At 35.6% G+C, this 25,862-nt stretch overlaps 1 protein-coding gene across 6 annotated transcripts; it reads right to left on the reverse strand.

Annotated features, from left to right (window-relative positions):
• Nucleotides 1-24,335, reverse strand: PNISR (PNN interacting serine and arginine rich protein). 6 transcript variants are annotated; one of them, XM_007084927.3, is made up of 13 exons: nt 24,235-24,329; nt 17,483-17,562; nt 15,283-15,398; nt 13,602-13,790; nt 11,999-12,222; nt 10,333-10,504; nt 8,591-8,781; nt 6,241-6,378; nt 4,962-5,061; nt 4,165-4,218; nt 2,929-3,099; nt 589-1,675; nt 1-348 (listed from the first exon to the last, which is right to left on the reverse strand). In XM_007084927.3, exons 3-13 carry the CDS (start codon nt 15,368-15,370, stop codon nt 318-320), a joined length of 2,445 nt encoding a protein of 814 aa, XP_007084989.2. In that variant the 5' UTR covers nt 15,371-15,398; nt 17,483-17,562; nt 24,235-24,329; the 3' UTR covers nt 1-317. The 6 variants fall into 6 exon arrangements, with proteins under 6 accessions (XP_007084989.2, XP_007084988.2, XP_042842792.1 ...); XM_007084926.3 differs by having other exon boundaries at nt 15,283-15,402; XM_042986858.1 differs by lacking the exon at nt 24,235-24,329 and adding an exon at nt 18,426-18,693 and having other exon boundaries at nt 15,283-15,402.
• Nucleotides 24,336-25,862: the final 1,527 nt, after the last annotated feature.

Below are 25,862 nucleotides of genomic sequence, written 5' to 3' on the forward strand. Positions count from 1 at the left end.
GTTAACAAAAATGAACTGAAGAGCTTTATTGACATCACAGTACATTCAAGAATAATTTTAAGAACATTACAGCTGAAAGAGAATGGCATGTTTATAGTCTTATTAAGCACTATTTTTTGAAAAAAATGTAATACAAAGAAATCCTATTAAGTAACTTGGAGCAGCATTTGGAAAAAGTACACCTATTTACAGATTTAAAAAAAAAAAAAAAAGATTCTGGTTTCACCTACACAGCCACAATGTGCCTCTATAATGAGACAAGCCCTTAAAACTCATGGAATTTTTTAAACATCATGGCATCCTTGCCACATCATTCCTCAGCGTTTACGACGGGGAGGGGTTGTTGATCTGGAAAAAAAAAGGGAAAAGACAAATTTAAAAATAAAAATGTATTTTAAACTAAAGAATCTGCAATTTTTAAATAAATATTATTATATAGGATTTCTAAAGTTACTTAAGACTATGATCATTTATCAAGTACCAAACTGAGTTTATTAAAGAGAGAGAGAGAAAGGACACTTTCAACTTTGAATAAATTCAGTCAAATTTTTTTAAAAATCAGACAAAATACTTTAAAAAGTATACTACCTTGATCGGGACTTAGACTTGTGTTTGCGGCTTGCCTTCTTACCAGACCTTTGAGATTTCTCCATGGATCGCGATCGACTATGTTTAGGCTTCTTAGCCTTCTTTTCTTTGCTACTTCCTGGAGATTCAGAACTGCTCCTTCCACTAGAATCAGAGCCTGAATGTTTTTTACTATCTTTGGTAGTACTTTTCTTACTATCCTGTCTAGAATCATGTCGGATGATTTTAACAGATATAGAACCACTCCTAGAGAATGTTCTTTCGCTTTCTCGTTTCCTTTTTAACCTATCATCCTGACTACTGAACTTAAAATCTTTTTCTTCCCTTTTTTGTTTCTCTTTTCTCTTATCCTGTTCACGTTCCCTTTCTTTGTCTTTCTTTTTCCTATCTTTATCTATACTTCGGCTCCTCTCCTTTTTTCTCTCCTGTTCTTTAGCCTCACCTTTATGCTTATGACTGCTCCCACTAAGATTTCCACGTTGATCATCAATTTTACGCCTATCTCGACTCCTACTGCGACTGGACCGATTAGTTCGCCTATCCCTCGAGCGACTTCTACTTCTACGTCTCTCTCGAGAAGGACTCCGATTTCTTCGTCTTTCTCTCTCAATGCTATTTCTATTAGATCTTCTCCTATCTCTAATCTTGACTCTAGCCCTATTGCTCTCTATTTTTATTCTGCGAGAGTAACTTCTACTTCTACTCCGTCTAGCTTTAATTGTTGGAGATCTACTCCTGCTATGTCTCTTTTTCCTTTTAGGAGAAGAAGACCGAGAAGAAGTGCGACTACTACCTGAGCTAGAACTGTATGAAGAGCTAGAGACAGTACTACTAGTACTACTAGTTCTGCTATTGCTACTGGAACTACCACTACTAGAACTTCCTGATCTACTCCTTCCTTGTTTCTCTTTTTCTTTATGCTCTTTTTTTGGTTCTAAAACTGACGTAGTTTCATTTGGAGTTCTTTTCTTTTCATTAACCACATCACCGTCTGCTTCTCTTGCTTCTAGTAGTGATAAACTATTTTGCTCTTTATGGATAAATTCATTCATCTCTTTTGTAACCCTTTCTGTTTGTTGCTTTTCTTCTGAAACAGAAAAAGAAAAAATACTATGAAAAGTCAAATGTATGACCAAAAAATCCCTAAACTATCAGATTTCAAACTATCAAATGGTAACAGGAGAACAGCATTGTTTAACAGAAACAGAATACAAGCCACGTAAGTATTCAAACTTTTCTAGTGGCTACATTAAGAAAATAAAAACAGATGACCTTAATTTTAATAGTTGATTAACCCAAAATATTAAAAATATCATTTCAAATATATATACATACATATATATGTATATATATATATATATATGTATATAAAATCTTTCAAATCTAGTCTATTTTATACCTATAGCATACTTAAACTTGGTATATTTCAAGTGTTCAATAACCACCTATAGGGTTATCTATGCTCCTGGACAATACAAGAAAAGAGTGTCAAAGTGGAAAGGTACATGTGAAGCAACTGGAAAAGATTTCCTTTTTGTCTCAAAAGGCAACTTAAAGGTTAAGTAATTGACAGGAAATTTTCGACTGCTAACTCTTAATAATTTCCTTGTCCAAGTATGATTTTTCCAAAAAATTCAAAACACTCTTTCAGTATTCCTAATACCATTATGTAAACTATAAAAAACTACAGTCATGGATAGTATTTTACATTTGAAAACTTCTATAAAGGGGCGCCTGGGTGGCTCAGTTGGTTGAGCTTCCGTCTTTGGCTCAGGTCAGGATCTTGCAGCTCGTGGGTTCGAGCCCCACGTCAGGCTCTGTGCTGACAGCTCAGAGCCTGGAGCCTGTTTCATATTCTGTCTCCCTCTCTGTCTGCCCCTCCTGGGCTCACGCTCTGTCTTTCAAAAATAAATAAATGTTTAAAAAAAAAACTTTCTGTAGAAAGTCCTCTATTTCCTTAAATATGCTAGCTACGCATTAAATATTCTAACTACAAATTACTTTTCAATAGTTTTACAAATACATTTCCGCCATTTCAAAAGTCTTCTTTTTCATTTTGAAAACTTTAGAAAGAAAAAATACATTCAATGACAACTTATAGCTATTGAAATTAATGTCTTACAAAACAAGACAAAGTTCACCTTTTACATATTTTGAATACCACGATTAATTTTAAGTTTCATAAAAACTGCAAATAAGCCAAAAACCTTAGTTTTAGTCACATCACATGTTATCTATATTCTAACCTCAAGCCTACCCTCGATATTGTTAGGTTGGTTAAAAAATAAAAAGAAATACAAATAAAACTGGACAAAAATTAAGTGAGTCTAAAAGATATACCTTCCATCTGTTTATCATGTAACAGCTGCTGTTCTTTTTCTTTTCTCCAAAAAGCTTCCTGTTTTTGCCGGATTCGGTGCCGTAACTCCTCATCATCAGTGTCAGATGACTCAGAGCCTCTGTCACTCCTCTCATCTTCACTGTCTCCTGATCCATAACCACCCAGTCCACCTGTGTACATAAAGTTCAGTCTATCATATGGAAAAATTATTCTAGACACTAAAAAATTTTTAAGGTCTGAGAAGAAAGCTAATTTTTTTTCATTGCCTTTTCTTGGAAGAATATGCTTATTCGGGGTGGGGAGGAGTATAATTCCAATTCGTAAGGGAGTTCATAGAACCCTCGTGAAAATTGACAGTATCTCATTCTTTCTGAAATATTTGTATTTCTCACCACAAAGGAACCGTGATAACAGTTCTGTTTTACTGTCCATACTAACCAACAAAACCATTTAACAGGGCACTAATAGAGCCTCACTAAAGCACAGTCAATTCAACTACCAATGATCCTGAAAATATTTCTAAAATTAATTCTTTAATTGTTCAAAGCTCAGAAATCCCAGGTAGTATGCAAAGTATTTTTTCCCTAAAGAAATTAGAATACTGTAATTCTCACTGGTACAGAAATGGTAATGTGCTAAAACTACTCCCCACCCTGAAGTGATCTAAATAGTAATTAATCATTAACAAAATCACATGGGCATTTGGCTCTACCCATTTCTGTTGATCCCCACAAAGATTAATTTGAAATGATGTGGAAAAGGCAAGTTCAAGCTTTTATATACTTGAGAATATATCATGCAAAGAGCAAATTACGAACACATCATTACTATTACACTATTATAAGATAAACTCTTTCCTCTATGTTAAAACTCAACTTGCTACAACACAATCTAAATGAAAGTCCCCTATTAACAGCATTAGTGGATAGGTTCTTCCCTAAGGCATGTATGCAATCATTTTGAAAGTGAGCTTAAATATAATCAGGGCTAAGTAATGAACTATTACAGCTCGCCCCAATAAACTATGAATTAGTCACATTTATAATAATTCCTGTGAATGCTTTAGTCAAAAAAAAAAAAAAAAAATAGGCAAACCTTTAGAGACCGAAATAACCCTAGAATCTAGGTTTATAAACTGAGTAGGAATAGTACAGTTTCAAAACAGAACATGTAGAGAGACATGGTAAGTGTGATTTTCCCTTTAAGGCCCTCTCACAAATAAGGAAAACACTTACCGAGTCCAGTGAGGGAAGCCAGTGCACTGGACTGTGCCAGCTGTTTTGCAGGAGCTTTGTATCACATCAACAACAGGAACAACATGTTAACACAAATAGCCACGATTTCATAGTCATGAGAGTCTATGGTATTGTTAAATCTACTACTATTGCTGCTTTTTGGGGAGAGAAGAAACATTAAAAACATAACATTCATTTTAAACCAGTAGCATGTCTGGCCTTGAAATTATAATGCTGAAGTGAGCTGAAATTGTTTTATAATGATGAAAAATACTGACCAGTACATCAGTATTTTTATTTTTGAGGTATGGTCCCTAATTTAAATTTTGCTTTCAGTATATTTTTTAAGTGTTACCAAGAATATGGGGGGTGGGGATGGGTGAATCTCTTGCTTCTGTAAGAATTTTAAGTGGTAAACTGTGAAAACTGAAGGGTCACAATTCAATTCATTAGTGAAACTAAACTACACTAAAAGTTATACACCAAATACTATGGTATCTATAAAAAAAAAATCAGGTGAAATAAATTGAACATCAAGAATTTTCCACTATACATTTCATCAAAAAATAGCATAATTGCTCATTTGTGCTCAAGCAAGTTGGATAAAAGGAAAAATACTTCTATAGTTTTAATATGATGTCCTACAAATCTAACCTTTCCCAGAGTTAAAAACATGCAAGAAGAAAATATTTCAAATATCTGCTAGAATTCAGCAGGGACAACCAAAAAAAGTCCAAAATAGCCACCAAAACCAAAATATTCCCAGAAAAACAAAACCAAGAACACCCACAATATACCTTTCGTTGCTTTCCGGTGTGCATCTTTGGCTACGTAATAAATTTCTTCATCTGTGACATCCAGTAGAATTTCAGTCAGAAGCATTTTTGTCAGCAACATCTACAGAAGGATATTTTATATATTTATATATATTGTTCCTAATTTAATTATTATAGTTACTAATGCTGTTTGATATTTTCAAAAACAATTAACAGGCAAAGCCATTTTATAAAACATTTTTAAACAAGAGATCATATCATTCCAAGGAACCGAATATCTTGAAAATTACTCTAAAACACAAAAACTTTGAAAATTTCAAAATCATGAAATAAAGTATGAATTTCCCTGTATAATAAAGAAATTGAATTATAATTCTATACACAAAATATTTTTAAAAGGCCCCTATCAATAAAAATTTCCATAGATGCTTTAAGTTGAAAGGAGGATGCCTTCATTTAATAACAGTATTAGTAAGCAGCACAACACTAGTTAAATTACCTAGGAACTTACGTTAACCCTCGGCTCAAGGTGAAATTTAAGGGGAAGGAAAAGATAGCTATTCCACTCTGTTAGATCAAGTCCTTTTTTTCTTGACTACTGAAATATAGAGTACAAGTGACTTGAAATAAAAGCTGGATTCTAGCACTAGTTTGGCTACCAGCAACTGTTTGAAATGTACACCAACTATTAGTTCTTCAGCCTCTCAGGGCTCCAGATTACTTATCTGCTAACAAAAGTACACTATATCAGCATCTTCTACACACATTCCAAAGATCACTGGTCTTTAAATAGAAGAAATGCAACATATTATATTCCCAATCTCAGAAAATGACAGTACACATTATAGATATTTAAGGCTTTAAGTCTTTCAATGAAGAAATATGTTTAACTGTACTCAACTCAGTGCTTCCTAAACTTATTTTTCTATGAAGTCTTTTAATGTTTCTAAGTATTCAAAAGACATACCTTAGAAAATAATAAATCAATAAATGCTCTCTTGGGTCTCATACAGTAAAGCACTGTTTATTTACAACACCGGTATTAGGAAACATGCTTAATAACTGCTGCATAAGCAGCGATTTCCTATTATAAATTGTAGACATTACCTAGCATATCTATATATCAATATACATTTTGCAATTGTTTCATGAGTTCACAGTTTAAACGTTTAAAACAGTCAACTAATAGTTTAGAAATTCCAAACAAAACAAATCCTGTAACAAAATGTTCTATGTCAATTATACTTCAGTAAAAAATATTTTTTTAATCCTGTACATGGTAAGAAATTTAACATTCTACCATTTGATACTCTTTCTCTTCTTCAGTCATCTCTGGTTCACTGTGCTCTTCCTGAGGAACTGGAGATGGACTTCTGGTGACTTTTCCGCTACTTGCAGCCTCAACATTTTCAGTGTCTTCATCTTCCTCATCACTATCCTAGAAGAAGTAATAGTATGGGTAGCCCAAATTCATGCTTATAATGTAAAATCATTATCTTACACATTCTATTTTAAAACCATAAAGTCTATGAAACAGATATATAAAAATAAAATCTCTCTCTAAATTACATTACAAATGTGTACTATAGATTTCATTTAGTAGTATAAAGTGTTACCTGAAAGGAAATATAAGATTACAAGATAGCTTAGGAATATCAATTATTTTTCAAAAAATTTTAAAAGCTTTATTTATTTTTGAAAGCAAGAGGGAGCAAGAGAGAGAGGCAGAGAGAGAGAGACAGGGAGGGAGGGATGGGGGAGGGAGAAGGAGGGGGCAGAGACAGCGAGAAAGCAACAGCAAGAGAGAGACAGACAGACAGAGAGAGAGAGAGAGAGAGAGAGAGAATGAATGAATCCCAAGCAGGCTCCACACCATTTGTGCAGAGCCCTACCCAGGGCTCAATCCCACAACCTGAGCCAAAATCAAGAATCGGATGCTTAACTGACTGAGCCACCCAGGCACCCCTCAATTTTTTTTTTCCTTAGTCAATTTTGACTTATTGTATTAATAACCAAAATTAATATCATACCAAGACTGACTCAATTAATATCCATTATCTATCATGGTCTTGAAATAAGTAGCTTGTAGAACTTTGGATAAATAAACCACATTTATATTATTCAATGTTACTTTCATATAGCTACAAATTTAAGCTTGTTTACCTAAAATCATGTCACTTAAAATTAAAGATCTGTATCAGTTTCCAGATCTTAGCTGGCCTTGAAACTTAGCAAAATGTGCTTTTTTGCTACAAAATGGACAGATAAGAAATGAGATGTAGGAAATGCATCATTTCCTACTTCAGATGTAGGAAATGCCAGAGTTCGTCTCTGTTTCTGGCTATAGGTTTTCAGTATCCAGATGGCACACCTTAAAAAGGGGCTTCTTCTTCAGGCAAAGAAGTATCCTAGAGTTACCCTTAAAAATCCTACTAAGTAAAACATAAGGTGATCATTGAAACACTACTATGGAAAGACTATCTGAACCAGGGGAAGAATACATGTAACACAAGCCCAAAAGCATTTGGGAGAAGGGGGAAGATAATCTCCAAACACTTTTTCTGACACCTAAACCTATCAAATCTGGAAATCCACTATTTCATGTTAAAAGTTAATAATTACATTTAAAAAAAAAAAGGCAAACTATTATGACAGTCTTTTGGTTCTTATCTTCATAATACCCACAACAAAAACACATCTTTGGCATGGTGCTTTTGTGAAATACTGAAAGTATTATATAGCATTTATGAAATTTAAGCTAAACCAATGTCTACTTGAATCTAGTTACCCTGCTGTCCCCTTGTGATTTATTTCTGAAGCATAAAATGGCATTGGGAGACAGACCGGTTTCCAGAGTTGCATACCAGCCAGTACTATGGCTATCATGTCAGCTGAGAGCACATTACTGCTAAATTAAAAAATTCCTAAGCCACTCACACCATCTAACTGATGAAGGTTTAAAGATTTAACTTAATTACTTTCAGCGTGCATGTCAAAAACTATGAAAGTTATTCATCTTCTGGTATAAACATATACTTAAATATTCAAAAAAGGCAGATTTCCTTCTCCCTTGCCATTTTAACTTAGTTTCATTTTATAATCCACCACTAGGGAATCAGCTGCGCTGCAACAAGAGAATATGGACTTGTTTCTCAAGGTAAGACGTATCTAGCAGCCTAATGAGTAATTTCTCTCTGGAAAGAATGTTTTATAAACCCACTGCCCCCTTTTTCTCCTTACTCTACCCTCAATAACAACATCTATAAAAACATAATCCTCAGGGCACCTGGGTGGCTCAGTTGGTTAAGCGTCCGACTTCGGCTCAGGTCATGATCTCGTGGTCTGTGAGTGTGAGCCCCGTGTCAGGCTCTGTGCTGACAGCTCAAAGCCTGGAGCCTGTTTCTGATTCTGTGTCTCCCTCTCTCTCTGCCCCTCCCCCGCTCATGCTGTCTCTCTCTCTCTCTCTCTCTCAAAAATAAACATTAAAAAAAAAATTAAAAAACAAAAACCATAATCCTCAAAATATTTACTAAAAGTAATCTCAAGAATATTATTCTAATACTTTTTTATAACTAAATTACTGGTTTATTTCAATAATTTTCACATTCAAATCACATGGGAGTTCCATGTCAAGTGACTCTAACACTTACAAATTTACTTCTCTGAGGTAAACGAGGGCCATCTCCTCCTTCAGCATCTTCTGTGGCCTTCTTTTCTTTTTTGGACAATTGTGAACGTTGTTGTTCCATTCTTTCTTTCTCCAACTTCTTCTGCTTTTCACGTTCCATTTTTTCAAGACCTTCTCGAATCCAAGCTGGAAGAGTCCTGCGTTTTACTGCATCTGTTTCACATGGAAAACAATATTTATGAGTTAGTTTAATAAAAATCATAAATGTATGAGTTCCTTATTCTTGAATTTCTACCAACTTTGTGAGTAAATGAAATAAAAGAATTCTGGTGCCATTTGAGTGCTTATAACTATCATTCTTCAGTAAGACAGTGATAAGGCAACCCAGTAACCATTATGCTTCTCTTTAAGATCATTTTTAAGAGCAGCAGTGAATACGGTCTTTTTTGTTTTTTAAAGTAGGCTCCACGCCCCACGTGGGGCTTAAACTCACAACCGCGAGATCGAGAGTCACATATTCTACCAACTGAGCCAGCCAGGCCCTTTGTGAACATTGTCTTAATGTTTATGACAAGCCAGGACACTATGAAAGCACATTAAACAATCATCCCACTTAATTCTAAAAAAAAAAAAAAAAAAAAATCACTACTATTATTCAATCTCTTTTACAAATAAGAAACCTCAAGTTCAAAAAGCTTAATGATGTATTCAAAATTAAAAAGCCAGTAGTAGTGATGTGGGCTAATTCCAAGCCAAACTTTTATACTACACTGCTTCTTAAAATATAAAAACAGAACAGAGTCAAACAAAAGCACAAGTCTATTTTTCACAATGAGAATTCATGTGAATAACTAGGATTCCGTAAGTTAAAAAAGAAGTTAGAATCTTCCTATCATGTCTACTTTGTGATAAAAAGGAAAGACTTAAATGTTATGGTATATTAAGTATTGGATTTGGATTTCTAGATACAAAGTTTAAGTTTACAACATGTCATTAGACATAAATTAGTTATACTATATTAAAAATTTAAATCTTCAAGGGCGCCTGGATGGCTCATTCGGTAGAATGTACGACTCTTGATCTCGTGGTTGTGAGTTTAAGCCCCACGTTTAAGCACTAGGCGTCCAACTCCTGATTTCGGCTCAGATCACAATCTCATCTCTTAGTTGTGGGATCAAGCCCCATGTCAGGCTCCGTGCTGGGCATGGAGCCTGGTTAAGATTCTCTCCATCTCTCCCTCTCCCAGGCTCACATTCTCTCTCTCTCATAAAAAGGGAAAAAAAAAAAAAAAAAAGAAAAAGGAAAAAAGTTATATCTTCTGCCAAAATATTTCTGGCAAGTGAAATAACCAAAGGAAAATTAATCTGGCAGCAGCATATCAGATTAACTGAGAGTGGAAAGAGACCAGAGACAGAGAACAATTAAGAGGTTTTAAAAGGGGAACTGTTCATATACTGGCACAATGTACCAAACTGCCAACACTGAAGAAAATATCAAAATGCAACAGCTATGATAAATTTATTATTCATCACAAAATCTGTAGTTTCAAATAATGATTTATTTTTAAAAAAATATTCAGAACTTTTCATATTTTAGACCATCAACTTTTTTGTAATGTTAAGGGTTATGACTATAAAATGATAGGATTTTAAACTATCAATTCCTAACATATCAGAAGTGTCAGAACAATTTAAGAAAACAAGACATCCTTTATACATGATCAAGAAATCATGCCAATTGTGGTCACTAAACTTAAATAGCTACCAATTTGTGGAGGCTCCTGCTTCACAGGAAGTGCAATAGGTGAACGCTGCCGATCCCTGAATGATGATGGCCTTTCTCTTCGATTCTGGGGAGGTGCTGGAGGTCCTGGAGGTCCTGGTTGCCAATAAGGAGGATGAAATCCACCTTGCGGTGGACCAAAAGCAGCCCCATGCTGAAAGAGTATTGCAGTTTATTTTTCTTCACATTAATACAATATACTCTCTGGGACACACGTGTGTTATGAACTGGGACAGTAGAAATCCATGTGTGCAGCAAATCCAAGAATTCCATGGTTCTAATATCCACCGATATTTCTGTAGCCCCAAGAACTTAGGCTTACTTTTCTTAAGAAAGATAAAGATGTTCTGCCTATGTAAATGCAAAGAGTCATCTAAAATTCAGCTAATACACTATTTTCAATAAATATAGAAAAAGATATATATATGACCTTTTATAAAATAATCCTTCTACTACCATGAAATCAAATGTCAGTTTTTGTATAACTAGAAAATACAGGATGTTTTTTTAAATCAATTCCAACTTATTTCTTATGAACTTTAGTTGTTTCTATAATCTTGCAAGAAATATTATCTATTTAAACAAAATAAAAGTTATGGAATCATTAAATTTTTTTTGCAATTTTCCTATTTTCAGAGGCTTTTCTAATAAGCCCATTGCCAACAGAACTCTGTCTTGTTAGCATGGGGTTTTATCAAGATAATGGGGTGTAAGTAGAAGCTCCCTGCCACCGCATTTCTTCAAAACCAAAACCAAACAAACACTGTCATATCTGTATACTAAGTACGAGTATACACAGTAAGTATCTGAATACATATGAATGAGGATTACTGTCTCAAGGTGCATACTGTTTACAATTTATGTCCATTATTAATACAAGTAGTGAAATAATGTCTGAGTTTTTTCAAAATTTTAAATCATGATAGCTCAGTTTATAAGGTAACAACTACAATCAGTTATTTCAAAATGATTATCTAGCACTATAATTTGAGGGTGGACCCTTGGCAGAGTGATTAGAGAAAATAAAGCCCCACATAACGATACTATTTCCCATAGAGTTCTATGTCCCTAGGAATGAATTAGATGCTACAAAGGAAATTATGTACAATTTCATTAACATGTCATGTCAGAATGGAAAAAAAATGACAACACTAGAAAAAGTCATAATTCTATATAGCAGAAGGAAAAAGTCATAATTCTATATAGCAGAAGGAACTGCATTTAGGAAGATGATCTATGTTCTTCATGTATTTTATTCATGTCTTATCCATGATCTATTATTGACAAATAATGTATTCAACTACTGTGCATTTTCTAAACTTTATTCAACATTTAAATATACCATTTTGAAATTATAAATTAGAAAACAAAACATCATATAGCTATTGCACTTACACATTTTTCTTTTTATCCAAATTTTTCCCTAACGATCCTTTATATCATTCTCCTAAGCATATCAGACACCAGAAAAAAAAAAAATCTAATGATTTTAATACTCAAAAATTGAGAATTTTTCTGAGACATAATATGTGCTTATCTGTACAAGACTGAAAAGTGAAACACAGATCTTAGGTACTCTTGATGAGACACTTCCAAAGAATGGATTACGTGCACATCTACAATATTAAAGCAACAAAATATCTTTCACCTGATAGTCAAACTGGTTCACTGGCCCCACTGCAAAATTATCGGGTGGTCCACCAAAGTTGTGATTGTTCTGGTTAAATATATGCCTGTTGTCAGGGGCAAATTCCCCACTGTCCTGACTGTTGCTGTCTTCGGAAGGAGGAACAATGTCCATTGGGCCTGGTGTTGGTGGCATCCATGGCTGATCTGGAGGGGGGTGTGGGGGCTGCTGATGCATTCCCCATTCTATTTAGGATTTAGGCATAAAAACATTCAACAGGGGGTTATAACAACATCACAAATTTTTAAGATCTCAAGAAAGATTTTTCAGCAAAGAAACAGATTTAAAAATTTATGACTTCTTGGGTCAAATTCCTCTTGTATATCTTAAAAATAAGCAATTAAACTAGTAAATAATTCAAATGAACTAACTCCACTCTAATTCATATCCTAAACATATAGAAATCAAATGACCAAAATTATTTTTAATAATGTAACAAAATCCAAAGCATTTTTTTGTTGTTGACTTTTTCTATTTCTGTCCAGTAACAATACCATAAAAAATAACACCTTGAGATTTTATATATAATATCTTTCTTGCATGAACACATTTATCCTCACAACATCCCTGTGAGGTAGGGAGAAATCAGGTATTATCTTTGCCAATTTCAGGAGGGAAAACTGAGGCACACAGAGGTTAATCACCTGCCCAGGTCACAAAGAAAACCAGTAGAATAAAGTTGGGGAGTAGGAATGCCAGGGTGAGTCATTTATGAACTAGAACTTGGGAACCAAAACATTTTCAAACTTGGGGAAATTTGGTGTAGCTTCAAGAAAACTAGAAATAAACTACCTCAGAGTATCAAAGATTAGAATATTCATTATTCTTTTAAAAGTGATGTTAGAAGATCACTTCCTGAGTTTTCCATTCTTACACTGAGAAACAATAAGAAGTATTAATAGGGAAAGGGAGGTTAAAACTTCATCATCAGCATACTCAAATGTAAGATTCCTCTATAAATATTTTCAAGTGACTATTCAAAATAATAACACAAGACATGGAAAACTGAATTAGCATCAAGAAATCTAAATCATACTGTGAAGTAAAAAAGCAAATGAACAAACAAAAAAATAAAACATATAAAAACTTATGGAAGATCTTCACTATCTGGAAAAAAAAAGGAAAGAAAAAGATGGGTGGATGGTAGGGGCAGAGTATATTTGACAGACTAATTTGTCACTTAGTGACACAATATTTCTTTAATTAGAGGCTAGACATGTTTTGCTCTGCCAGTGCTGCTTCTGAAAAGGCCAGAGGTTGCAACAGAGAGACATAGAATGCTCTCTTCCCTAGATGCCAAGTGAGGTTTCCAGTGTTCCCAGCCCCTGTCAGCCTAGGAATGAAGAACCAAGAAAAGAATCAAACTGAGTGCCACAATGCTAGCAGATTGAGTACAGAATAATTTTAACCACAAAATTTCAAGGTCAAATCTAAATGAAACTGCCTATTCTTTAAGGAGCATCAATTTCAAGAAGTCATAAAACTAAGCAAATTAAACAATTTATTTAATCCTCATTTTATTTTAAAAATAGTCCTAAAATCCAGATAACATGAAACAACAAACCTGGTTGCCACATTCTGTTAAAGTTTGAATCCCCTTGAAAACTCCCATGATTGTTTGGACCAGATTCCATTGTAGGCATATCTTGTCCATTTGGCATCATTCCTGGTGGTTGTTCTACCATACTTTGCTGCCCTGAAGCTTCTCTTTGAGCAATCCAAGCTTGAGCCAATGCAGCCCAGTCAATCTGACCTAACACAATTGAACACAGCAGAAGTTACCATTCAGAATGTAAGAGCTAAAAGAATAGTGCCTCTATGTAAAACTAGTATCTCAGTTATTCCTTACTAGAGTTTTTAAATATTACAGATTTTAAATATTAAATTGGTTATGGCTGAAAGGATGCTTAGAAAACAACCCACATTCCCACATTCAGGTTACAAAATAATAGAAGACTTCTCTGGAAAACAATGCCACAAAATCACTCTTAACTGGCTTCTAATATTAACTCGTAAGAAATTTATCCCCTGTACCTTAGTTTATGGAGTCTTTTAAAAGTCTTCTTTCCTTCTTGTTTTGTTGTTTTTTTTTTTAATTACTATAAAAACAAATGATCAAACTCACGAATTTCTTCCTCAAACATATCCTATCCAGGCCCACAATGGATCCTGTAGACTTAGGATGAATACAACTATCTATCTCTGCTCATCCTCACAGTCACCCTTTAGCTAAGGCTCCCTTCTCTAGTCAAAATACATCTTCTTAGCAACTTCTTAGCCATTCTTTACTCAAAATGTATTGCCTCACTATCTTAAAGGTCCTCTTCCTTCTCCAATATCTATGCTTAACATTTTAAGATCTAATATTATTAATAAAGGAAACAAAGTAGAGTAAGACAGTTTTTCACATTGCAGGAAAGATTAAATAGGTATTCTCATACATTTTGGTGGAAACATAGGCTGGCATAAACCATGTGGAGCTGAACCTGGGCAGTGTGTATCCAAAACTTTTCAAATGAGCTGACAGTGGTATAACAAACCTAGTTCCTGGATTTTTTTTTCTTCAGAAAATAACTGGACATGTAACAATGCAATGATATGTATACAAAATTATGATAATTATTTCAAAAAGTACAAAGCTACAATCATCCAAAAGTGATTTACTAATTTATAGTACTATAATAGAATGTTATGTAGCTATTAAAAAAAGAAATAGAATCAGATTAACCCAGTAAAGGCAGGACAGTGGAAGAGGTCTTATCAATGAAGCAAAACTGGCCATGAGTTAACAACTATGAAAGCTAAGTAATAAAAAGGGGCTCCCTCACTCTTTTCCACATCCATACATGCTTGAAATATTCCATAATAAAAAGAAAAATTTAAATGATATATATAGCATACCTTCAGTTGACTATGAGCTACGTAATGAACAACAGAAGTATGTTTTACTTAAGCAACACATTTAAGGAAGATTTTCCTCTTTCTTTAGAAAAATAAGAACTAAATCAGTTTTAAAAATGTATAATCTTCATAAAGCTTTCTACTCTTTGAGGAAGTCTTCTAAAGAAAAATTCATTCCCTAATATGTATGCTATGGCAGTATTATTTATGAGACAAGATTATATTTTGGTCATAAAACGATCCAATAAACCAATTCCAATTCCATTTGCCTTAATCCCATCACCTATCTCCCACTCATCTCTATCTCCCCTTTCCCAATTTCCAAATTCAACTGATTTCCTTACTTGGATCTTGCTGGTGCTGGAACGACTGCATCCACTGTTGTTGGTTCAAGGGCCATTGCTGCCAAGGCTGTCCTCCTTGATCCCACATCCTGACTTTTTAAAATATATTTGATTTTCTATCTTCAACAAAATAAACAATTTAAAAATGAGAATCACAGTTAATTTTAAAAGCTCACACATCAGAAATTATTATATGATGATACATTTATGTTATCAGAGCTCTAAAATTCTGGTCAGTAGTTTACCAAAGGGAAGTGGAATTTTTAGATTGGCAAGCAAGAGTATAAAATTTAAATTTTTTAATTTTTTTTTTTAACATTTATTTTTGAGACAGAGAGAGAGCATGAACAGGGGAGGGTCAGAGGAAGAGGGAGACATAGAATCTGAAACAGGCTCCAGGCTCTGAGCTGTCAGCACAGAGCCTGACACGGGGCTCGAACCCACAGACCGCGAGATCATGACCTGAGCCGAAGTCAGACGCTTAACCGACTGAGCCACCAAGGCGCCCCAAGAGTATAAAATTTAATGTTAATGGTGGCAAGCATGGCTCTAATCAACTCAGCTCAACAAGATGGGAAAAATATCTATTTTTTTCCCAATACAGACCTCTGGAAATACAGTTATTTATTTTAAAGATTATACGAAGGGGCGCCTGGGTGGCTTAGTTGGTTAAGTGTCTGACTCTTGGTTTCAGCTCAGGTCATGATCTCAGTCTGTAGGATCAAGCCCTGCATATGGCGCTGCACTGACAGGGGGGGCCTGCTTGGGATTCTCTCTCCCCCACTCTGCCCTCCTCCACACACCCAGACGCTCTTTCTCTCAAAAAATAAATAAATAAAACATAAAAAAATAATAAAGATTATAAGAAAAAAAGTGATTTAATCTCTTCCCAACCAAAACTCCCTAAAATGGGTAACCAAACAGCTCTAGCTGTTGAAGGAAAACTCTTCCTTATAATTAGAGCTAATGAACACAGAAGTAGAATAAATTCAGAAAATTACTATATTGCCAAATCTAATGAAACAACTGATTCAGGAAATCTGACAAGTTGATGGGAAGTCACAAATTCAAAGGTTGCTCAAATACCACCCCTACAGACTATTAGTTGCCTCTTCATGAGACACAATATTATATCTCCAAATCACTCTGAATATTTTCTCCAAAAATGTTTAATGGAGTCCAACTGAGCTTTTGGATCTAATTCTACTATAAAGAAATTAAAGGGAACAAAAGAATGACATAAACAGTATCAAAAGAAACAACTTGACAAATCCAGAAAGTCAGATAGGTCTACAAGAGCAGATTTCTTAACATTTAAATGCCATGGAAAAGAAAGGGAGAGCGCATATGTGTTAATAACTGTTAAATCTACATGATGTGCAGGGCGGGGGGTGGGGGCATCACACTAGTCTACTAGTCTACTTTTCTCTAAACTAATTTAAAAACTTTCATAATAAAAAGTTTAAAATTCCTACAAGTCTAATACAGCTGTACTTTATCCAACACTGACATACAACCCCTTTTAAGAACCATTGATATGCATGGCAAACAGGATGTGTTTCTTCATTTTTGTACCCTAAGGCTTAGCATAGAGGCATTAAATAAATTTTTACTAACTGAATTTTTCTAGAATGACCCTTTCCTCTATTCTAAAAATAAAACAATAGCAAGCCTTAGCACTGCGGGATCAAAAAAAACCTAAGAAAGCCAGATAAGAAGGAAGTAAGAGACACCCACTCAAATAGGACAACTAGCTGTTACAATTCAGTCTCTTAAAAGAGTTTGCAGCATTCACACAATGTCATATAGTTCTATCAATGTCAGATCCTGACCTTTCAAGTAAAGAACACTGTAAATTAGAAAAGATGCATTCCTTTGTTACCTTGATTTCCTTACAGTCAAGTGCACTTGACTTCTAGTCACAGAATACAGTCTATAATAATGGCATCATTAGAATATGCTAAATAGCACCACACCTGAGGCCAACAGACTTGAGTATCAATTCCAAGCTGCATATGCTTCTTTTTCTAATCTCTTCAGATTTTCTATCCTCTCCTTTTTCCCTCTCTTTTTCAACTATACCTTTAAACATTTTAAAAGCTAAATTACTTATTAGAATCCTTTACAACTTTAATTAAAAGGTAACAAATAAATAAAGAGGAACCCCCCAGAAGAAATACCAACTGCTATTTTGACTAACCTCAGAGGTTCACCTTCTGTTTAAAATTTGGGTTGATTCAGACTACAGCTTGGAAGCATAGCAGCAAGATTACTTATGCCCTGAGGGGGGAAAAAAAAAGAGTATATGTTTACTCTTAGATTATGAAGAGTTACTAGAATTAATAAAATTCTAGAGATGCAACATAAAAGTGTGATCACCTCTAAATTAATTTGGAGCTTTTCCTCCCATTAACTTTATAATGAGAAACTACCAATTTAAAGTTAAGGGAAATAGGTACATCACAAATGACAAAGCTTTTTAAAATTTTTTCCCTTTCAAATAAGTATCTTTTTATTTACTTGAACAATTCATTAGTATAAAATAATGTCAAACAATTTAGGGATTGTCATATATGTTGAGAAAAAAGGAAACATTTGAAAAGCTCTCATTCACCTGACATTAACTTAAATGGCACAAGTAACAAAATGCATTAATTTAGGTTTTCTATAGAATTCTAAGTTTAAAATTAACACCAGCAAGGTTATTCCCATTAGATCAACAGCTTTTTAAAGTTGATAGAAAGTCAAATCTATTCACCTTTTTATCTCCCATAAGGGACAGGACAGCCTTTTGCATACATCAGTCTCTAAATACCAACTGCAAAAATGAATAGTCTCTAGCTCCTTCTAATACAGCAAAGCTGTTGTATTTATGAGAACCAAAAAGCTGTTGTAAGCATGGCTTGCTGTGTTTTCCAAAGCTGTAAATGGTATATGAAAACTCAATGCACAGATTTTTCTGTCATAGGTTATAAACTCATACAATGTAGGCATCATAACTAGCTCTATATACTCACTACTAGAGTTGCAAATAGATGTGCCCTTAAACCACTTTCATGATGAAAATGATCCGTGCTGACTCCCAACCATCATTTCTAATACACAGATTTACTTCTCTAGAAATCAAAGTTGCTTTCACTTACTCATGTTTAATGGTTGTCATGAACAACTTTTCAGTTCTCCTTTTAAGGCCAGTAACCTGGATTTCAGAGCACAAGCTCTTTTCATGATGCCCACCTAAACCACTCACCAGCTGTATGAACATGGGCAAATTAACCACTGTCTAATTCTTGGTTTTCACATCTGTAAAATGCAGGACATAAATAAGTGTTCACCTCATTGAGGATTAAATGAGAAACACATGAAAACTCAGCAAGGGTGCCTGGGTGGCTCAGTTGGTTAAGTGTCCGACTGGCTCAGGTCATGATCTTGCGGTTCAGGGGTTTGAGCCCTGCATCAGACTCTGCTGACAGCTCAGAGCCTGGAGCCTGCTTCAGATTGTGTCTCCCCCTCTCTCTGTCCCTCCCCACCTTGTGCTTGCTCGCTCATGCTCTCTCTCTGTCTCAAAAATAAACAAATATTAAAGAAAACTCAGCAAAGCAGTCTTCAAAAAGTAGAGCTTAATACCACCATCAACACTTTCTCAGTATCTCAGTATCATTTCCGAGAGCACTCCTCAAGTTTACAATTGGGGGCAGGCAAAGGGGTTGGCAATCAAGCCAAGCCATTTCTACTCAACTCTCTTTTTCTTCTTTGAAAGTAACCTGAGGTATCTTCGGAAAAAAATTTTTTTTCAAAAAAAATCTTCTTGTCCCTCCCTCTCACAGTATCATCGAGTGAAGCTTTAAAAAAGAAAAAAAGGAACTTCAGTTTTCCCATGCACAAAAAGTTTTTACTTGTGTATTTTCAAGAGTTTGATTTGTATTACTTGTAGCCATTTGTATTTGTTAAAACCAGCCACTTCTACTTTTACTATGTTTTCCAAAGCTTCTTGCCCCCAAAGATTTTATGGAAGCTACTATTCAAATACAGTGTTTGATACACTTAGGCTTAGAAAAATACAGAGATGTGAAATTGTGAGAAGCAGAACAGCATAAAAATACAGCAAAGAAAGTGACAATAAAAGTCAAGGAATTAAGAAGTTAGGAGGTATTTGATAAAATGCTTCAATGAAATCTGCAGTTGAAAAACTTGGCTACAGAAGATGAGTATTGAACGAGGGGGTGGGTAAAACACCAGCAATTCCACGACTTAAACCATGGATGAGTATACTCAACATGTAACCCCAGCCCCTGCAGCATGTTTGTAACAGTGAACATCTGCTTTTACTGTCACTCAAAGGGCAATGGGTGAAATACAAGAGAACCATACAGTGGACTGCTATTCAGCCATTACAATGAGTAAGATAGACTTTTATAGGCTGACATATATTGATACACAAATTATATTAAGCAGTGAAACAAATTATGTGATACAACATGAATAATGATGCTGCTTGAGGTTTTTTCTTATTAAGAATGAAATTTAGTATAGAAAATCCCTAAATTACAAAAATGCTTAAAAACTAGTAGGCTCTGGGAAGTGAAAATAGATCAGGAAATTCTGATTGTCTTATATCTGTGTTCTTTGAATTATTTTACCATAGTGTGTGTTTTTAAAAATACATATATAGATTTTTAAAAGATACAAAAAAAAAAAAAATCAAAGGAAGGTGTTCAGCACAGTCCATAATGACAGCTATATACAGGCAATAAGCACTACACATGTAATAGAACTGTGAGACTTTGGGCAAATTACCTGACCTCTGTCTCATTTTCTTATGAAGGATTTGGGAGTAAATTTCTATAATCTAGTCCAAAAAGGGTTTCTCCAGTCATGAGAATAAAATTTAGAGTTACACTGAATTTTGTAAACGGACAGATTTTAAGAAAAGACTTAGTATACTCAAATATCTAATATAAACTTTTATATATGTTTCAGCATCTGGCACAATGCTTGATAAAGGGTTTCATTAATTATCTGATTAAAGAACAAGATTACAAGTGATTTGATGGCAAGGATTTAGAAACCCCACACTTTCTTCATCTTCACCATAAAATCTTCTTTACTAACTAATCAACATAACAAATGAAAAATCTAGAAAACATAAGGAATGTGAAGGCACATATGGCAATAATAAAAAAAGATGTCCTATACTTTCAGTATGGTTCGATGAAACAACACTGCCTTATACCATTAAAAATTACATTTACAGATTGGTTTAACAATGATTTGGAAAATACTGATAACTGTTAAAGATGAGTGATAAGTACACTAGAGTTCACTACACTCTACTTTTGCACTGTTTGAAGATTTCCATGATGATAACCTAAAGATGATGCGGTGTACATGTTATAGAGACTTACAATGAATATTCGCTGTTTTTTTTTTTTCATGGCTTGTACAAGATCTTTTGAGGGCAGAGTCTTACAATTACATGAATTCTCCATAGTGCTTTGCCCATATTAAGTTGTGAAATTACTTTACTCATTCACTGAAATTTCTTATCAAGTAAAAACACTAATATTCAAGGATGAAAAGAACATTCTAACACTGCTACTCTGATCTGATAACATCAAAAGCCAATTCCAATTTATTTGCCCTTCCTTTAGCCTTAATTTTAAAGATCCTTAGGCTCAACTTCTCAGATTTGGAAAATATGATTATAGATCTCAGGCTGCAAGCCTTTCCCTTCATGGGGCTAAATTACCTGTTATTTCCTTGTCAACAATTGGGATTTAGGAAAAACAGAAAGATCAATAACAACGGTTTGCCATCAGAGCATCCAAGTTATCACATATGGCTGGAAAAATCTAGTTTATGACCATGACCAGTGTTACAGATTGAATCGTGCCCCCTTAGAAAGATTATGTTTTAGTCCTATCCTCACTTCCATAAACTATCAATGTGACCTTATCTGGAAATAGGATAGCTGCAGATGTATTCAAGATGTGAGGTCATACTGGCTTAATGTAGGTCCTAATCCAGTGACTGGTGTTTTTATTAGAGACACAGATACACACGGAGAACACCATGCGACCACAGAAGCGGAGACTGAAGTGATGTGTCTATAGCCAAGGAAAGCCTAGGATTGCTGAGAGCCACTAGAAGCTAGGATGAGGCAAGGAAGGATCTTCCCCTAAAGCAGGGTTGGAGGGTTGAGGGTGGAGCGAGCAAGCAAGCATGGCCCTGTAGAAAACTTTATTTCAGACTTCCAGCCCAGAGAACTGTGAAAGAATAAATTTCTGTTGTTTTAGGTCACTCAGTTTATGATAATTTATTACAGTATCCCTAAGAAACTAATACAACCTGAAATGGCATCGTTTATCTTTTCCATTTCTTAGATAACTCTATATTAGAACACTTGTTGCTCTGAGATTCTTAAAATTACTTGTTTAAGTGACAGTCATTAATATTTGCAAAAGTCCTCTCATAAACTAACAGATGAATGAGAATGAAAATGTAGTATCTGTTTTAAAGTACTTAAGCATCAATTGCAAAATCAAAGAGATATAGAAACACATCTATCCTTTAGTGCATATGGTAAAATGTTTCTCAGATCACACACACAGTTTAGAAACCACAAAATGCAACAATCCTTTTCTCCCCTGCCACGTCACTGCATATCAGATGACTGACCTCAATGCCAAAAAGAATTCATCTGTTCAATTCAGGTTAGGTGGAAATGGCCCTAGCAGAGGCTAACCTTGTAATCATTTGAAATTTAGTAAAACAAATTTTGCTATTTGATGGGACATGCATTTTAGGATATACTGAAATGCTCTGCCACTTGCAGATAAAAAGAGGCACTCAAAAAAATTTGGAGAATTGGATAGTTTGGTTATAGATACCAAAAAAAAAAAAAAAAAAAAAAAAAAAAAGGATGGAGGCATGTCATAGTAGACAATTAAAAGAGCTCCCAATGTCCAAAACTGAAACAATCTGAGCAACAAAATAAAGTAACGATGGATTTTAAGACAACTTATGACACAAATATCTATGTGTCCACACTGATATAAACAAATGATTCAATATGCAGGGACAGACAAATCATTCATGCAGAAGCATTCCAACTAAATTATGTGGATACTACATCCTAAAAAGGAGGGAGAACATCGCTCTCCACTCCTCAAGTACAGATTGTGCAAAAGGACTTCCTTCCAATGAGTACAGTATGGAAACGAGGGGGTTGTTAGGGAAGAGGAACTTTACAGTGGAGAAACTTGACAAACACCACCTCAAGCAGGTGACTGAGGTGATTTTTCACATTCATATTACATACCCTTGATAGGATGTGATGAAAAAGGCACTGCTCCTCTGTAATCTTCCTTTCCAAAACCCCTAACATCAGTCTGATCATGAGAAAAACATCAAATTCCAACCGCAGGGAACTCTATTATATACCTGACCAGTGAGCCTCAAAACTGTCCAACTTACGGTACCAGTTTGCTAGGGCTGCCATAACAAAGTACCATAGACTGGGTAGCTTAAAGAACAGAAATTTATTTCCTCATCCTCCCGGAGACTAGAAATCCAAGATGGAAACGTCAGCAGGGTTGATTTATTTCGAAGGCCTCTCTCTCTGGCTTATAGTTGGCTGTCTTCTCTCTATGTCTTTATATGGTCTTCCCTCTGTGTCCTAACCTCGTCTTATAAGATCACCAGTCATAACAGATTAGGGCCTACCCTATTGACTTCACTTTACTTTTTTAAAGACCCTATTTCCACAAATGGCTATATCTGAGATACTGAGGTTAGGACTTCAATATATAAACTTTGGAGGGACACAATTCAACCTGTTACAGTCATCAAAAACTAAGAAAGCCTGAGAAACTATCACAACTAAAAGAAGGCTGAGGACACATGACAACTAAATGTCATATAGTATCCTAAATGGAATCATGAGCCAGAAAAAAACATTAGGTTAAAACTTAGGAAATACAATGAAACTACAATAATAATAATGTTAATAATGTGTCAATATTGGTCCATTAATTCTAACAAATGCATCATACTGATGCATATTAATAATAAAGAAACTGTATAAGGCAGGAGTGTTTTTATAGGAATTCAGTACTATCTGCTCAATTTTTCTGTAAATCAAAAACTTTTAAAAAATAAAATCTGTTCATTTTTTTTTAAAAATATGGTCTCATGAACATCTCCAAAGAACCGATTTACTATTACTATCCCTACAGCCCCACGACAGTCCTACAGGTGAATCTTTACTGTTCAAATTTATTTTTATTTTTGCTTTGCGGCACTCAAGTCACACATTCCAAGTTTATTTTGCTCTTCTATAAGTTAACCACCAACAACCAAACTCTCGAGTGCTCATGATGTTCAGATGACAATAATATCCACCACAATACATCTGAAATGTTGGATACTACTCTTTCCCTCTTGAAGCTTAACACACAAAGTCCTTCGCTGGATAAAAACAAGAAAAATACAAACTAGGGAACCTAACTGGAGTTAACAGGACGCATGTGCCCTGACCGCGCCTGCGTAGTCGGAACTGCACAGCGCAAAAGGTCCAGGTCCGGGCCCCAGCCTCCTCCGCCCCCTTGCACCCCCCTCCCCATAAGGGGGTTCCCACTGCGCACGCGCAGTGCTTAACGGCCGGTCAGGAGCCCAACAATTAGTCCCTTCTGATCCGAGAGAAAACTCTCAGAGTTATAGGAAGAAGTCGTGAGTGTTCTCTTTAATAACAACATTTCCTCTTCACTGAGAGCACCGATCCAATTCACCAAATCGGGCGGACACCGCCTCTTTAAGGAGATGAGGTTCCAGCAGTCGCGCCAAGCAGCGTACGCAGCTTACGTGTTTAAGTTAATCTACCTTCGCCACGGAAACCAAGAAGGCTGTGATGGCCTGGCAAGTCCCCACGCCTAATTGTTTCCCACCACTTACCCACTCTGGTTCCGGAACCCCGTTGTCGCCACAGTTCCTGTAATACCTCTCCAAACCTTTCGATGCTTCTACTTCTTCACGAACAAGACAAGATGGCGCCTGATTGGTTGCACCCGGAAGTGAATAATAATAACATCCGCTTGTCATCTGAAGCCATGTTGTCCCCCATCCTGGTCTTTCAGCACGTGACTATACCCCGTTAATTTGTCTCGGTGCCATTTTTGTTTTGGGCAAAACCACCGGGACTTCTTAGTCAACGTCGTGCAAGTGTCTGAACATCCCTGTAGGTTACCTCTTAATTGAGCCAGGCTCAACTCATTTTCATCTTTACAGTGGGCAGACAGCTACGTGTTCAGTACAGAACGCCCTCAATTTTTTTTTTTTTTTTTTTTTACTTTAGCAACGGATCCTCTTTCAAGGGGCAGTATATTCTCCCAGCAACGTTTTCGCTTCGGAAAAGGGAGGCTGAATTCGCTGCGCTACTTTCACACTACGGCGGGGCATCAGGGTCAAACTGAACCAACTACGGCGTGTTGCTCGGCCGTAGAGAGCGGCACTTCAGGCTGGCCAGGCTCTGGTCGGAAGTTCTCGAGTTCTCCAGACTTCGGTATTTACAGAACGTCTCTGAGGGTTCCGCTTCGGGCAGACCGGCCGTTAGTGAAGTGCCCAGTCTGGATGGTAGCGACTGCAGAGACCTTAACTGAACCCGCGGCGGCTGGTCTTTGTTAACCTCAAAACTTCGCGCCCCCTTCTGGCGACACTGGCTGAGCTATACGTCTCCCAGCTAGTCCCGATATTTTCCTTCTTTACCCGTAACCCTTAGGGAAAAGTGGGGCTATCCGTTTCTGTCCTGTTGGTCATTTCTCTGGACTACAAGATGGCCTCCCGTAAGGATTTCTGCAATGCATTTCCTCGAATAGAATACTTTGCACGATGTTTTAATACGAACGACGTTAAAGTATCAAAAGTATCAATTTCCAGGCTAGGAGCTAAAAATCACAAGGAAAGCGAAAGTATTACGAAGATACAGTATTTACTTCTCAACTAAATCTTGGAAAGTGCCTTTCTAGAGAGTAACTAGAAACTTTTGCCGGACTCAAGAGTGAACCAAGTTGTTTCATTGGGAATTGTGCAAGCAAAAAAAAAAAAAAAAAAGCAAATTGCAAGAGAAATAAAATTATGTACATATAGATGGGTAAAGAAGATAAATATAGATGTGAAATATACATACTATTTGTATGAAACTCAGTCTTCCTTAATAGACACTTGAAACCTAGATACTCCTGGATCAGCAGAAGGAAGTCCTCAATAGCTAAAGATATGCTGGTCCTCGAATCCACATGGCCTTTGAAATAAAATTTTATCTTGGAAGAAACGCTTACAAATAATTACTTGGCAACACCATGATGTGAGTGCATGAAGATACTACAGGAAGCAAAAGAAAAGCTCCATTCTTTTAGCCCTTTTCCCCAATTTCCACTTAGCACAAACAAGACTACACACACTACGGATTTTTTAAATCACTTAAGAAAAAAAAGACATGATACTACATGTTACCAGTTGTTACCACTGCTTTTGCTCTGATTTTATTACCCAGATTTTTTGCATAGGGCCTGATACTCAAGTTT

The sequence above is a fragment of the Panthera tigris genome, chromosome B2, assembly GCF_018350195.1.
Source record: "Panthera tigris isolate Pti1 chromosome B2, P.tigris_Pti1_mat1.1, whole genome shotgun sequence".
NCBI lineage: Eukaryota > Metazoa > Chordata > Mammalia > Carnivora > Felidae > Panthera > Panthera tigris.

Bases quoted from the DNA above. Each gene is read 5' to 3' on its own strand.
- PNISR (XM_007084927.3), bottom strand. From the start codon at position 15,370: ATGTGGGATCAAGGAGGACAGCCTTGGCAGCAATGGCCCTTGAACCAA. The intron at 12,223-13,601 runs GTTTGTTGTTTC...AATCCTAAATAG, and splicing joins TAACAGAATGTGGCAACCAG to AATGGGGAATGCATCAGCAG. The intron at 6,379-8,590 runs GTAAGTGTTAGA...TACTTCTTCTAG, and splicing joins TACCTCAGAGAAGTAAATTT to GATAGTGATGAGGAAGATGA.